Source organism: Nanorana parkeri, unplaced genomic scaffold, assembly GCF_000935625.1.
Source record: "Nanorana parkeri isolate BGI_ZX_2015 unplaced genomic scaffold, ASM93562v1 scaffold588, whole genome shotgun sequence".
NCBI lineage: Eukaryota > Metazoa > Chordata > Amphibia > Anura > Dicroglossidae > Nanorana > Nanorana parkeri.
The window spans coordinates 567,757-582,614 of NW_017306856.1; the positions used below are offsets into that span (position 1 = coordinate 567,757).

The 14,858-nt window shown below is 49.5% G+C and overlaps 1 protein-coding gene across 1 annotated transcript in view; it reads left to right on the plus strand.

Annotated features, from left to right (window-relative positions):
• The window catches only part of NRBP2 (nuclear receptor binding protein 2), a 36,208-nt gene that overhangs the window by 3,736 nt on the left and 17,614 nt on the right, over positions 1-14,858 (plus strand). The window contains exons 3-8 of the mRNA XM_018562652.1: positions 342-431; positions 729-769; positions 3,301-3,395; positions 6,186-6,209; positions 12,265-12,354; positions 14,379-14,434. Coding sequence (XP_018418154.1) covers positions 342-431; positions 729-769; positions 3,301-3,395; positions 6,186-6,209; positions 12,265-12,354; positions 14,379-14,434 — 396 coding nt within the window. The remainder of the gene's footprint in view (positions 1-341; positions 432-728; positions 770-3,300; positions 3,396-6,185; positions 6,210-12,264; positions 12,355-14,378; positions 14,435-14,858) is intronic.

Below are 14,858 nucleotides of genomic sequence, written 5' to 3' on the forward strand. Positions count from 1 at the left end.
TGTATGTGGCACTGACAGTCTCTCCTGTGTATGTGGCACTGACAGTCTCTCCTGTGTATGCGGCACTGACAGTCTCTCCTGTGTATGCGGCACTGACAGTCTCTCCTGTGTATGTGGCACTGACAGTCTCTCCTGTGTATGTGGCACTGACAGTCTCTCCTGTGTATGTGGCACTGACAGTCTCTCCTGTGTATGTGGCACTGACAGTCTCTCCTGTGTATGTGGCACTGACAGTCTCTCCTGTGTATGTGGCACTGACAGTCTCTCCTGTGTATGTGGCACTGACAGTCTCTCCTGTGTATGTGGCACTGACAGTCTCTGCTGTTCCCTTCCCCCCACAGGTAGTTTTCATCACGGAGTACGTGTCGTCTGGAAGTCTCAGGCAGTTTCTGAAGAAAACTCAAAAGAATCGTAAAACAATGAATGCGAAGGTGAGCGCCCGTCCCGTGTTCCCGCACATACATGTGACCGTCCATGTGCCAGAACATGGAATGTCCTCACCATGTCTGCATGCGTGTTCTATTGATTTGCAGCCACACACATGTACTATGTGCAGTAATGAGCAGAGAGACCCCATACAGTGACCACAGCGGGTGTTGTGTTACCTGCAGAGAGTGCGTCTGACGTGCACACACAGGGGCTCCCCCGGTTCCTGCTCTCTGTGGTCACATGCATTCAGGGGCCCCTGCGCTATGAACTGTTCCCACTGACCCTCATGTGTTTTCCAGGCCTGGAAGAGATGGTGCACCCAGATCCTGTCAGCACTAAGGTAAGAAATGCACAGACTCCTCTCCTGGATGCTTCTGTGCATCATCTAGCCCTTTCCTCCCCAGCCTAACTGTTATGGCCCCGCCCCTTTCATTAATTGGATTTCACTAGTTTTAATCGTGGAGGCTCAGCATCACATGGGGGCGTTACCAAGTGTGGTCTGCATGCAAATGCACCCTGCCTTCCAGACTGACGCAGGGTGTTTTGATGTTTTCAGAAAGCTTTGTACAGCACCCTGTGTCCCCCATGACTCCAGAGCACCCTGTGACCTCCAGAGCACCCTGTGATTCCAGAGCACCCTGGGTCATCCTGTGACCTCCAGAGCGCCCTGTGATTCCAGAGCACCCTGTGACCTCCAGAGCACCCTGTGTCCCCCATGACTCCAGAGCACCCTGTGACCTCCAGAGCACCCTGTGATTCCAGAGCACCCTGTGTCACCCTGTGACCTCCAGAGCGCCCTGTGACCTCCAGAGCGCCCTGTGACCTCCAGAGCGCCCTGTGATTCCAGAGCGCCCTGTGATTCCAGAGCGCCCTGTGATTCCAGAGCGCCCTGTGACCTCCAGAGCGCCCTGTGACCTCCAGAGCACCCTGTGACCTCCAGAGCACCCTGTGACCTCCAGAGCACCCTGTGATTCCAGAGCACCCTGGGTCATCCTGTGACCTCCAGAGCGCCCTGTGATTCCAGAGCACCCTGTGACCTCCAGAGCACCCTGTGTCCCCCATGACTCCAGAGCACCCTGTGACCTCCAGAGCACCCTGTGATTCCAGAGCACCCTGTGTCACCCTGTGACCTCCAGAGCGCCCTGTGACCTCCAGAGCGCCCTGTGACCTCCAGAGCGCCCTGTGATTCCAGAGCGCCCTGTGATTCCAGAGCGCCCTGTGATTCCAGAGCGCCCTGTGACCTCCAGAGCGCCCTGTGACCTCCAGAGCACCCTGTGACCTCCAGAGCACCCTGTGACCTCCAGAGCACCCTGTGATTCCAGAGCACCCTGGGTCATCCTGTGACCTCCAGAGCGCCCTGTGATTCCAGAGCACCCTGTGACCTCCAGAGCACCCTGTGTCCCCCATGACTCCAGAGCACCCTGTGACCTCCAGAGCACCCTGTGATTCCAGAGCACCCTGTGTCACCCTGTGACCTCCAGAGCGCCCTGTGACCTCCAGAGCGCCCTGTGACCTCCAGAGCGCCCTGTGATTCCAGAGCGCCCTGTGATTCCAGAGCGCCCTGTGATTCCAGAGCGCCCTGTGACCTCCAGAGCGCCCTGTGACCTCCAGAGCACCCTGTGACCTCCAGAGCACCCTGTGACCTCCAGAGCACCCTGTGATTCCAGAGCACCCTGGGTCATCCTGTGACCTCCAGAGCGCCCTGTGACCTCCAGAGCGCCCTGTGACCTCCAGAGCGCCCTGTGATTCCAGAGCGCCCTGTGATTCCAGAGCGCCCTGTGATTCCAGAGCGCCCTGTGACCTCCAGAGCGCCCTGTGACCTCCAGAGCACCCTGTGACCTCCAGAGCACCCTGTGACCTCCAGAGCACCCTGTGATTCCAGAGCACCCTGGGTCATCCTGTGACCTCCAGAGCGCCCTGTGATTCCAGAGCACCCTGTGACCTCCAGAGCACCCTGTGTCCCCCATGACTCCAGAGCACCCTGTGACCTCCAGAGCACCCTGTGATTCCAGAGCACCCTGTGTCACCCTGTGACCTCCAGAGCGCCCTGTGACCTCCAGAGCGCCCTGTGACCTCCAGAGCGCCCTGTGATTCCAGAGCGCCCTGTGATTCCAGAGCGCCCTGTGATTCCAGAGCGCCCTGTGACCTCCAGAGCGCCCTGTGACCTCCAGAGCACCCTGTGACCTCCAGAGCACCCTGTGACCTCCAGAGCACCCTGTGATTCCAGAGCACCCTGGGTCATCCTGTGACCTCCAGAGCACCCTGTGACATCCTGTGACCTCCAGAGCACCCTGTGTCATCCTGTGACCTCCAGAGCACCCTGTGTCATCCTGTGACCTCCAGAGCACCCTGTGTCATCCTGTGACCTCCAGAGCACCCTGTGTCATCCTGTGACCTCCAGAGCACCCTGTGTCATCCTGTGACCTCCAGAGCACCCTGTGTCATCCTGTGACCCCCAGAGCACCCTGTGTCATCCTGTGACCTCCAGAGCACCCTGTGTCATCCTGTGACCTCCAGAGCACCCTGGGTCATCATGTGACCTCCAGAGCACCCTGGGTCATCATGTGACCTCCAGAGCACCCTGTGTCATCCTGTGACCTCCAGAGCACCCTGTGTCATCCTGTGACCCCGTGACTCCAGAGCACCCTGTGTCATCCTGTGACCCCTGTGACCTCCAGAGCACCCTGTGTCATCTTGTGACCCCGTGACTCCAGAGCACCCTGTGTCATCCTGTGACCCCTGTGACCTCCAGAGCACCCTGTGTCATCCTGTGACCCCGTGACTCTTTTTTATATGCCTCAAGAGGTATTTTTTTTCTGTGCTTGCAGGAATTATATGAGATAAACCTGAGAGCCGCATTTCTTATTTCAGCTACCTGCACTCATGTGATCCGGTCATTGTACACGGCAATCTGACCAACGACACCATCTTCATCCAGCACAACGGTCTCATCAAGATTGGGTCAGGTATGATATTTGGGGGGGGGGGGGGAAAAAAAAGTGATGGTATTGGGGGGGGGGGGCGGCAAGGGGAGGGATCATTATTAATGATGGATGCAAATGTATTCACAAATACCCCCACAAAGTGCAGATATTTCCTGCTGATATTTCCTGCCACGGGCCCCCTGGAGGGGCCGGCATACTGACATCTTTATAGGCTCTCCGGTGAGCTCTGCACGGCTGCTTCCTGTGTCATGTTGGGATTTCATTATCTGGGACACAGTGACCATTATGTGTGTGTGTGTGTGTGTATATATATCTATATACAGTATATACACACACGGGGCTCACAGCTGGGGCCAGCCGAATATTGGGACAAATCACATGATGATGAAGATATTTTCAGCTGCTCTGCGCATTGGTTATAGATTAACCCCTTCCTTAATGATGACCTATCTGTACATAAATTCTGCAACCGGATCATTTCTCAGCAAATCCTCCTTGCGCTCCAGTCAGTGACTTTAGCAAGGCTGGGATGATGTCATCAGTCTGCTGCAGGCAGGAAGAGGCATTTCTCCAGTCTCCCCTCCCCTAGTGATCAGTCTGCTGCAGACTGGAGGGAGCATTTCTTCAGTGTTTGTGATGACAGCCAAAAACTGCACAGACACCAGGAGTGTGACATCTCTAAGCCTGCATCTCAGTGCAGGCAAAAGATGGTGACCCTGGATGATGTCTGAAGTACTGTGATCTCTGGGAGTGGTAACAAATACTGGAAGGAGTTACAGCGAAATGTGCTGCACTTCGTAACTTAATATCCCTCAAGCCTACGCAACATGCTGCACCTAATACCTTAATAACACATAACCCTACACAACATGCTGCACCTAATACCTTCATAACCCCTAACCCTACACAACATGCTGCACCTAATACCTTAATAGCCCATAACCCTACACAACATGCTGCACCTAATACCTTAATAACCCCTAACCCTACACAACATGCTGCACCTAATACCTTCATAACCCATAACCCTACACAACATGCTGCACCTAATACCTTAATAGCCCATAACCCTACACAACATGCTGCACCTAATACCTTCATAACCCATAACCCTACACAACATGCTGCACCTAATACCTTAATAACCCCTAACCCTACACAACATGCTGCACCTAATACCTTAATAACCCCTAACCCTACACAACATGCTGCACCTAATACCTTAATAACCCTTAACCCTACACAACATGCTGCACCTAATACCTTAATAACCCGTAACCCTACACAACATGCTGCACCTAATACCTTAATAACCCCTAACCCTATACAACATGCTGCACCTAATACCCTAATAACCCTAACCCTACACAACATGCTGCAGCTAATACCTTAATAGCCCTAACCCTACACAACATGCTGCACCTAATATCTTAATAACTCGTAACCCTACACAACCCCTAACCCTACACAACATGCTGCACCTAATACCTTAATAACCCATAACCCTACACAGCATGCTGCACCTAATACCTTAATAACCCCTAACCCTACACAACATACTGCACCTAATACCTTAATAACTCGTAACCCTACACAACCCCTAACCCTACACAACATACTGCACCTAATACCTTAATAACTCGTAACCTTACACAACATGCTTGCACATACACAACATGCTGCACCTAATATCTTAATAACTCGTAACCCTACACAACCCCTAACCCTACACAACATGCTGCACCTAATACCTTAATAACCCATAACCCTACACAGCATGCTGCACCTAATACCTTAATAACCCCTAACCCTACACAACATACTGCACCTAATACCTTAATAACTCGTAACCCTACACAACCCCTAACCCTACACAACATGCTGCACCTAATACCTTAATAACTCGTAACCCTACACAACCCCTAACCCTACACAACATACTGCACCTAATACCTTAATAACTCGTAACCTTACACAACATGCTGCACCTAATACCTTAATAACCCCTAACCCTACACAACATGCTGCACCTAATACCTTAATAACCCAAAACCCTACACAACATACTGCACCTAATACCTTAATAGCCCATAACCCTACACAACATGCTGCACCTAATACCTTCATAACCCATAACCCTACACAACATACTGCACCTAATACCTTAATAACCCAAAACCCTACACAACATGCTGCACCTAATACCTTAATAACCCCTAACCCTACACAACATGCTGCACCTAATACCTTAATAACCCCTAACCCTACACAACATGCTGCACCTAATACCTTAATAACCCGTAACGCTATGCACTGATACATCTGATGACAGGTCACACAGGATATCTTGGGGCCCACAATGTAAAATCACTGGCTGGAGCTCTGGGACGGCTTTTTGATGATAGAAGATGGCACTTGTCTGGGAAATTATACTGTTGCTGTATTCTAGGTCATACATTTATTCACGCAGCGAAGTTACTGACAGGTCCACTTCAAGTGACAGTGTTGCAAATGGGCCAGACACATAAGGAGCTGCTGTAACATTTGGGGGCCCTGTAGTCACTCGGCTCTGAAGGGATGATTCTGCACCAACATCGCCCAAAATGTCCTGCAGCGGGAGTGGTCTGTCCTCGTTATAATGACCCCGGAGCAATGCAGGCCGATGATGGGAGTTCATAGAAATGTCAGATCTCTCCGCCGGCAATATCTACGTCTCTGATTGCACCGCACATGTCTCCAGCTCTGTACTCACCCCTGTTTTTTTTCCCCCCTTTTCTCTCCTCCTCTGGACGTCGCCCCTCCATGACGCAGTCTGGCACCGAGTATTTGCAAATGGTGAGTTGTGTTCATTTTATTAAAGAGACCCTGTCACTCACCACCATTCATTTCAATGCATGCATTTACAATATATATGCTATTTACCTGTATCAGTCTCCCATGTGTATGGATACAAAGGCCATGAGAATATTGCTGGGCGCCATCTTGGATGTGATGTCGGCAGCCCCGGCAGATTCAATGTTGTCATTCTATAATGTTCCCCTTCACTCATCCCCCACAAAATGTATAAAAGGTTATGTAGTGATGGGGGTGATGTAAGAGGGGAGGGCAGAGGAGATGGACCAGCACAGACACTCCCTGAAGAGGAGAGGGCTATGACGTTCAAGGAGGGAGGGGCTCTGCTAGGCAATAGACTCTTCCTAGTCACATTTTCTAGCACATTGCAACTCAATAAATAAATTCGGAAAGGAAAAATGCTGCAAGTAAGTAATGAGGGCTAGCTCACGCCATAGCATTGGGCTAAAGGCACGGCACCCATGCTTTTAGTGCACACTATCGCACAATACAGGGCACACTAAGTGCACATGTGCTTTGCATTTCCATTCATTTGAATGACGACTAAATGCATCTCCTAGCGGGCATGCGTTGCAGATCAGCACAACTTATGGTATTGCAATACTATGCATTGTGGTGAAAAAAGTAATGCGTGTACTACACAGAGCCACAGAAAGAATTAGATGCAGGGAGATCCTGGCACTGCAGGTCCCCAGGTACAGCTTCCTCTCCAGCAAGGAGAACAGTGGTGACATCACCAAATCTTACTCCAAATCTCCTGAACTAGTGGCTGGAGGCAATAGTGCCTTAGGTGACCTTACTCTGCAGATATACAGCTATGAGGCTACAGAACAGGAGTGCCTACGCACAGGAAGTAGTGATAACAGGAAATGCACTGAGATCAGGAGTACCTAGGCACAGGAAATGCACTGAGATCAGGAATGCCCAAGCACAGGAAGTGCAATGATATCAGGAATGCCTAGGCACAGGAAGTGCACTGATATCACGAATGCCTAGGCACAGGAAGTGCACTGATATGAGGAATGCTTGGGCACAGGAAGTGCAATGATATCAGGAATGCTTAGGGACAGGAAGTGCACTGATATCAAGAATGCCTAGGGACAGGAAGTGCACTGATAGTAGGAATGCCTAGGCACAGGAAGTGCACTCATAGTAGGAATGCTTGGGCACAGGAAGTGGAGTGACATCAGGAATGCCTCCGCACAGGAAGTACACTGATGTTTTTTAGGAGGAATCGGATACAAAAGGCAGACTTTTCAGGGTACGGTTTAGGCACAATCAGTATTTCTATAAGATAACAAATCTTCACTTTTCAAGTTCAGCTCAACTTTTACGTGGTGCTGCCGGTTTTACACAAATATGTGCCAGGACTGGCAGCATTGCAGCAGGCTTTACCTCCATGCTGCCACATATATGTGTACAGCCGGCATTGCTCTTCATACTGGTAGAATGGGCCCCCATCATGTGACCCATGTGACAGCCGATCGTATTGATGATGTCATGATCAGAAACATGCCTACCAGTCTCTGGTGTAAAGAACCCTTTAACTTCTTGCCGTCCGCCCGTAGTAAAAAAACGGACGGACGGCACTGCAGCATTTGCAGGTTGCCGTCACAAGACGGCAATTTTTTTCTGCTCGCGCGCGCACCAGCAATATAAATGCATCTCAGAGAGACTGCAAAAAACTGACAGTCAGAATTCATCTCTCCTTATAAATAATGAAGCCCATCCTTATCTGATGGGCAGCACAATTCCGCACCAGGAGAGGAAAGCTTCAGAGAAATGGGTCACAAGTAATCCTTGTCTCGTGGGGCTTAGAAAATGAAGACCAGTCCAGCAGAAAGTGAATTAATCTCAGTGTCAGCTGATCTCTGCACTTAAAGGGTAATTCCTCCTTGTTTTTGGAGTTCTAAAAAAAAAGAAGAGAACGTCCCCGAAGGCCTATTAGAGAGAGGGAGACATAGTCCGGACAAGGAGTAAGGACAGAGGCGGCCCAAGTGATGGGTTCTCCAACGACCTGACTTCCTGTTTAGTTAGAAGTAATAGGTTTGGGCAGGAAGGCTGTACTGCACGTGCGCCACCCGCGGCATTTCCCTACACACATACTATACAGCAATAAACTATTATAATTAGGGATGCACCGATACTAGTATTAGTATCGGTGCCGATTCTGAGTATTTGGGCAAGTACTCGTACTCGCCCAACTGCTCCGATGCCTAGCACGAGTACTTCCGGTATCAGGAAGCTGGGCAGCCGTCATTACACGCTGCCCGGTTTCACGATTGACGGGGAAGCAGCTCCATGCTCACTTGTCACTTGTGATGAGAGCGCATGGAGCCCGACTTCCCGGCCAATCAGGAAGCCGGGCAGCGTGTAATGACGCGCTGCCTGGCTTCCTGATTGGTCGGGAAGCTGGCCAATCAGGAAGCTGGCCTCGTGAGGTAAGGTTATCTTACCATAGTATGTGCAGCCTGTCACCCCTGGGGCCTCTCCAGCGAGAATGCGGCCTTCGTCCGGTACCCAGCCGGGCGCCGTCTAATGACGCAACGCCCTGCTTTCTGATTGGCCGGGAAGCTGGCTTCATGCTCCCTCGTCATCTCATGACAAGAGAGCATGGAGCCGGCCTCCCGGCCAATCAGAAAGCAGGGCGTCGTGTCATTACACGGAGCCCGGTTTCCGGATTGGCCGGCCAGACGGCTCCGGCTGGGTACAGGACGAAGGCCGCGTTCTCGCTGGAGAGGCCCCTGGGGTGACAGGCTGCACATACTAAGGTAAGAGGGGACTTTCTTGTTAAATCGGGAAGCCGGGTGGCGACTCTTTACATGCTGCCCGGCTAATCAGGAAGCCAGGTGGCGAGTCATTACACGCCACCTGGCTTCCTGAATGGGACTTCCGTTACTCGGTAATTGGTATCGGCGTGTAGCGAAAAAAAATTATCGGTACTCGTACTCGGCACCAAAATACCGGTATCGGTGCATCCCTAATTATAATGAACTAGGGTCAGACTAATCACAGGACTTTGGGGGTGTCTCTGTGCTATATTGTTCCCATTTAGCCAAAAAGGCCATAAGCTCAGATGTGCTGACACCTACAGGAACATTTGGTGCAGAGGAGACGAGGATCAAGCTGGTTAGCCAGACAGATTGGAGAGATCATTTCATCTTTCAGGCCTCTGGAGGCCAAATGCTATGATTGGCATCGGCTTTATTGGAGAGTCAAAAAGATTAAAAGGGGATTAACAGCAGAAATAATACACAAGGACGGGAAAGGTGGAAATATAGAGAGAGGGATTTGTGAAGGACAAGCAAACCTACAATGCATAAAATAGGAATGGACTTCCTTGTTTTCAAAAATATGGGATTACCTATTAATATGGTGTTTGCCCACCTTATGGATATAACAGTCTACACTCTTCTGAGAAGGCTTTCTATTAGATTTTGTAGGGTGTCTTCAGGAATTTTTGCTCATTCAGTCAAAAGAGCATTTGTGGCCAGGTATCATACTTACCAACATTGGGTCCCACATAGTGACATAGTATTTGAGGTTGAATAAAGACACAGGTCCATCAAGTTCAACCTGTGTGTGATTGTGCATGTGTTTGTGTGTACATGAGTCCCTGTGTGATCTTGTTTTTAAGAGTACCTGTACCTCTGTATGTTACGGTCTCTGAGGAAGGTATCTAAATGCTTTCTGAATGATTCAATACTCTCTGTTGATACCACTGCTTGTGGTAGCGAGTTCCAGACTTGAACCTCTCTTACTTAAAAAAAGCCCTTACGCCCTTTGCGGTTAAATCTTTTCTCCACCAATTTTCGGTGGTGGCCTCTAGTCCTTGTTATGGAGTTTACTGTAAAAGGTTTGTTGCTGATGTTGCCATCACCACTAAACATCTTGTACATCAAAATCATGTCTCCTCTTAATCTCCTCACTTCCAGCGTGAACAAGTTTAAATTTAGTACCCTTGTCTTAGCTTAGGTCCTCCAGCCCCTCAATTAGTTTTGTTGCCCTTCTCTGGATTCTCTGCAGCTCCAGGACATCCTTTCTGTGGATTGGGGACCAAAACTGGACTGCATACTCCAGATGAGGCCGAACCAGTGATCTATAACGTGGCAAAATTATTGCTTTGTCTCTACAGTACATTCCCTTTTTAATCCCGGGACACTGTTAGCCCTGTCCATGGTCTGCATTTTGTCCTTCCGCTTTGCAGGTGGGTACTCCAAAATCACACCTCTGAATATCTGGATACCATCCATTCATGGCCCCGATCCCCACAATTATTGCCTTTTTGTGTAATTACACATGTACAGTTACTCCAGTTAGGTTGATGCTGTGATCCTGGGATCCAGCAATGGCAGGACAGAGAGCCAAGATGTTGAGGTCCAAGAGGGACTTTCTTGGCATATCTGGGATAGCTGGCATCTGAGGTACTGTTGTTGGATAAGAATCTCCCAATTGGGGTTCCAATTCATCCCAAAGCTGTTGAGTAGGGTTGAGGTCAGGACTCACAAGTTCCTCCACTCCAAACTCATTAAACCATGCCTTTGTACACAGGGGACAGTCATGGTGGAACAGGAAAGGGCCTTAACCAAACTGATCACAAGGCTGGAAGAGCACAATTGTCTACAATGTCTTTGTAAGTTGTAGTACTAACGGAACCTTCACTGGAAACACCTGAACTCATTTGGAGGGTAGTCCACATACTTTTTGGCCATATATCATATGTCATGCTTACACTATATTGCCAAAAGTATTGGGACACCCTCCAAATCATATTATTCAGGTGTTCCAATCCCCTCCATGGCCACAGGTGTATAGAATCACGCACCTCGGCATGCAGACACTTCTACAAACATTGGTGAGAGAACGGGTCGCTCTCAGAAGCTCAGTGACTACAAGCGTGGTACTGTGATAGGTGGTCACCTGTACAATAAGTCTATCCGTGACATTTCCTGGCTACTAAATATTCCGCGGTCACCTGTTAGCGGTATTATAACAAAGCAGAAGCAACTGGGAACAGCAGCAACTCAGCCACGAAGTGGTAGGCCACGTAAAATGACAGAGCGGGGTCAGCGCATGCTGAAGCGCACAGTGCGCAGAAAGTGTAAAGGCGTCCCAAAACATCTGGTAATATAGTGTACATCTTCAGAAGCATAGTTCACAACAAGGACCTACTATGTAGTATCATAAAATGCATGCAGAAATACATGGCACATGGGGAAGGAGATGGGAAGGGAAGAGAATGGTAAGCCTGTTATCTGGAAGGACTATGTAGGTTGGGACTCGGCCTTCACTGGCTTCATATTTCCTCTGGATCTCAGGATGGTGAAGCATGGATGAAGATGACAGCCCAGGGTTTTCTCTTATAAAAACCATGTGTACAAGTCAGCAGAGGAAGTGACTCAGCTGCTGCCATATTGCTGTTCTGACAGATTCCCTTTACATTCTTGAAAGGCTAGTGATGACAGGGGTAGGGGCGCTCCAGAGAAAGAGAGCAGCATGAGAGGAACCCTAGAGATGATAGACATATAGGATGACCTGTTATGTTAAACTTTTCAACTTAGTATTTGTTATGGAAGCTTTTCTATGCGAGTCCCGTGAGCGTCTCCTGACCTCCGAACAAGCATAACACGGCGGAGCATGTGAATAGGATAGAGGGACGGGGATGGCGCTGAGCTGCTTCCTGACACAGTGCCTGCCATTGTCCTGATCCGCAATGTTACATAAAGGAGGAAATTCATGAAAGATGAAGCTGAGCGGCGGCCCACTCGGCTCAGAACAATGACGAACTGTGCGCTTCTCACTCACCAAGTATTCCGGGTAACCTTCCAACGTCCTACAAGAGGGCCGGACACAATCCCATTCCTGGTGTATCGGACCATCTCTGGCCTCACGCTCCTGAAAACGGCTCGCAATGGGCAAGATTTATTCATCACAAAAATGGCAATTTTTCCTCCCTCAGCTGCTTGTTTGTGATTTGTCGGTGAGCGATGCGGAACATTCCAGAGCCTAATTTTAGTCTGTTTATTTATCTTCTCAGAGCTTCCTATGCCGGACCATCTCCGGAGCCCACTGATGACACAGAGAGAGGAACATCGAACTCTCCACTTCTTCCCTCCAGAGTACGGCTGTAAGAGAACAGAACATCCACCCCTAAACATAGCATGTGTGCTGCTGCCTGCCCCATACACAGCTTATATACTGCTGCCTGCTCCCACCACCCTCCATACACTACACTGTACATACCATGTCTACTGCTGCCTGCTCCATACACAGCACTGTACATACCTTGTATACTGCTGCTTGCTCCTACCATCCTCCATACACTACACTGTACATACCATGTCTACTGCTGCCTGCTCCATACACAGCACTGTACATACCTTGTATACTGCTGCCTGCTCCTACCACCCTCCATACACTACACTGTACACACCATGTCTACTGCTGTCTGCTCCATACACAGCACTGTACACACACCATTCTACTGCTGCCTGCTCCATACACAGCACTGTACATACCATGTCTACTGCTGCCTACTCCTACCACCCTCCATACATAGCACTGTACATACCACGTATACTGCTGCCTGCTCCTACCACCCTCCATACATAGCACTGTACATACCACATATACTGCTGCCTGCTCCTACCACTCTCCATACACAGCACTGTACATACCACATATACTGCTGCCTGCTCCTACCACCCTCCATACACAGCACTGTACATACCACATATACTGCTGCCTGCTCCTACCACTCTCCATACACAGCACTGTGTATGGAGAGTACACAGTACCCTCCATACATACACAGTACCCATCATACAGCAGGCAACATATACTGCTGCCTGCTCCTACCACCCTCCATACATAGCACTGTACATACCACATATACTGCTTAGGGCTGTGGAAATTAAAGATGAATTTCTCAATTAATCGTTAAACTTTTTGATGGATTAAAACATTTTTGATCGCTAATGAAAACACTCGCCTCTCCGCCGGCTTCCGGGAGTCCCGTCAGCGATCCGGTGACATCACGGATATCGACGTCACCGGACTCCTCCCCCCTTCCCCAAGTGGCTCCGTCGGCTAACGAAGGGAAGGGTGAGGAGTCCTGTGACGTCGATGTCCGTGACGGCTAACGAAGGGAAGGGGGAGGAGCCTGGTGACGTCGATGTCTGTGACATCACCGGACTCCTCCCCCCTTTGTTAGCCGACGGAGCCACTTGGGCCGGTGAGAAACTTTCTGCACGAGCGCCAGCCAAGGCATTGGCCTATAAACATACAGCACAGCAATGAAGTCATAAAATGATCTAGGATCACACTAATCCAGCACGTTATTCAGCTGAGTTGCCCCACTCAAGCGGCGGCCATATTGAGTAGGGCACGTGAGATTAATAACGTGCTGGATTAGTGTGATCCTAGTTCATTGTATTACTTCATAGCTGTGCTGTATGTGTATAGGCCAATGTAGTTGGATCTGTATGTGCGTTATAATTAATTTAAATTAATCGATTAAAAAAAATTTCGATTAATCGAACACGAACAATCATTACCAGCCCTAATACTGCTGCCTGCTTCTACCACCCTCCATACACTACACTGTACATACCACATATACTGCTGCCTGCTCCTACCACTCTCCATACACAGTGCTTTACATACATGGTATAATTCTACCTGCTTGTATCACCCACCATACACAATGCTGTATATATTGTGTATGCTGCTGCCTGTTCATATCACCCTCCATACACTGGGCTGTGCATACCCATTTTTGTAAAGCACCGTACATATCCCGTATACTCCTGCCTGCTCCTATCACCCTCTATACATAGCACCATACATACCATGCATAATCCTGCCTGCTCCTACCACCCTCTATACATAGCACCATACATACCATGTATACTCCTGCCTGCTCCTACCACCCTCTATACATAGCACCATACATACCATGTATACTCCTGCCTGCTCCTACCACCCTCTATACATAGCACCATACATACCATGTATACTCCTGCCTGCTCCTACCACCCTCTATACATAGCATTAGTCTTCCAGTTAGTCATATTAGATTTTGGAATTTTTGTATTATTTTGGTACTGAATATCCTCCTTCACCCCCCCCCCTTCCCCCCCCCCCCCCCAGCTGTAGAAGATGGTACTGCTGGGGATATCTTCTCGTTCGGGATGTGCGCTCTTGAGGTGAGACCCGTCCTTGTTTTGTCCGCAGATCACTCTGGAAACCGAGAACATCATATAGTTCTAATAAACCCCAAAAGCCAATTGTACTAAAATAGACAATTCATGACATATAAGCAGATGTCACACGTCTCTCACGGGGGATAGTCGTCTGATCAACAGCTTATACCTGCAAGTCCCACAACGTGGACCTGCAGTGTGAACATAATGTAGCCAAGACAACCTCAAAATGTAAAGAAGGAACTCCGAATTGGGTGATCCGCCTGTAATGGTGGCAATATCCACCCCTCAGGTGTCTCTCACTTGGCCAGTGCTGAGGCCGGTGGATTTCTGAAGGCTCCACTGACTCCCTCATTCTAAACATGGGTTCCCTAGAGGCCATGTGACCAATGCCAAGGCCCTAGTCATGTGAACAGGCATCAATGGA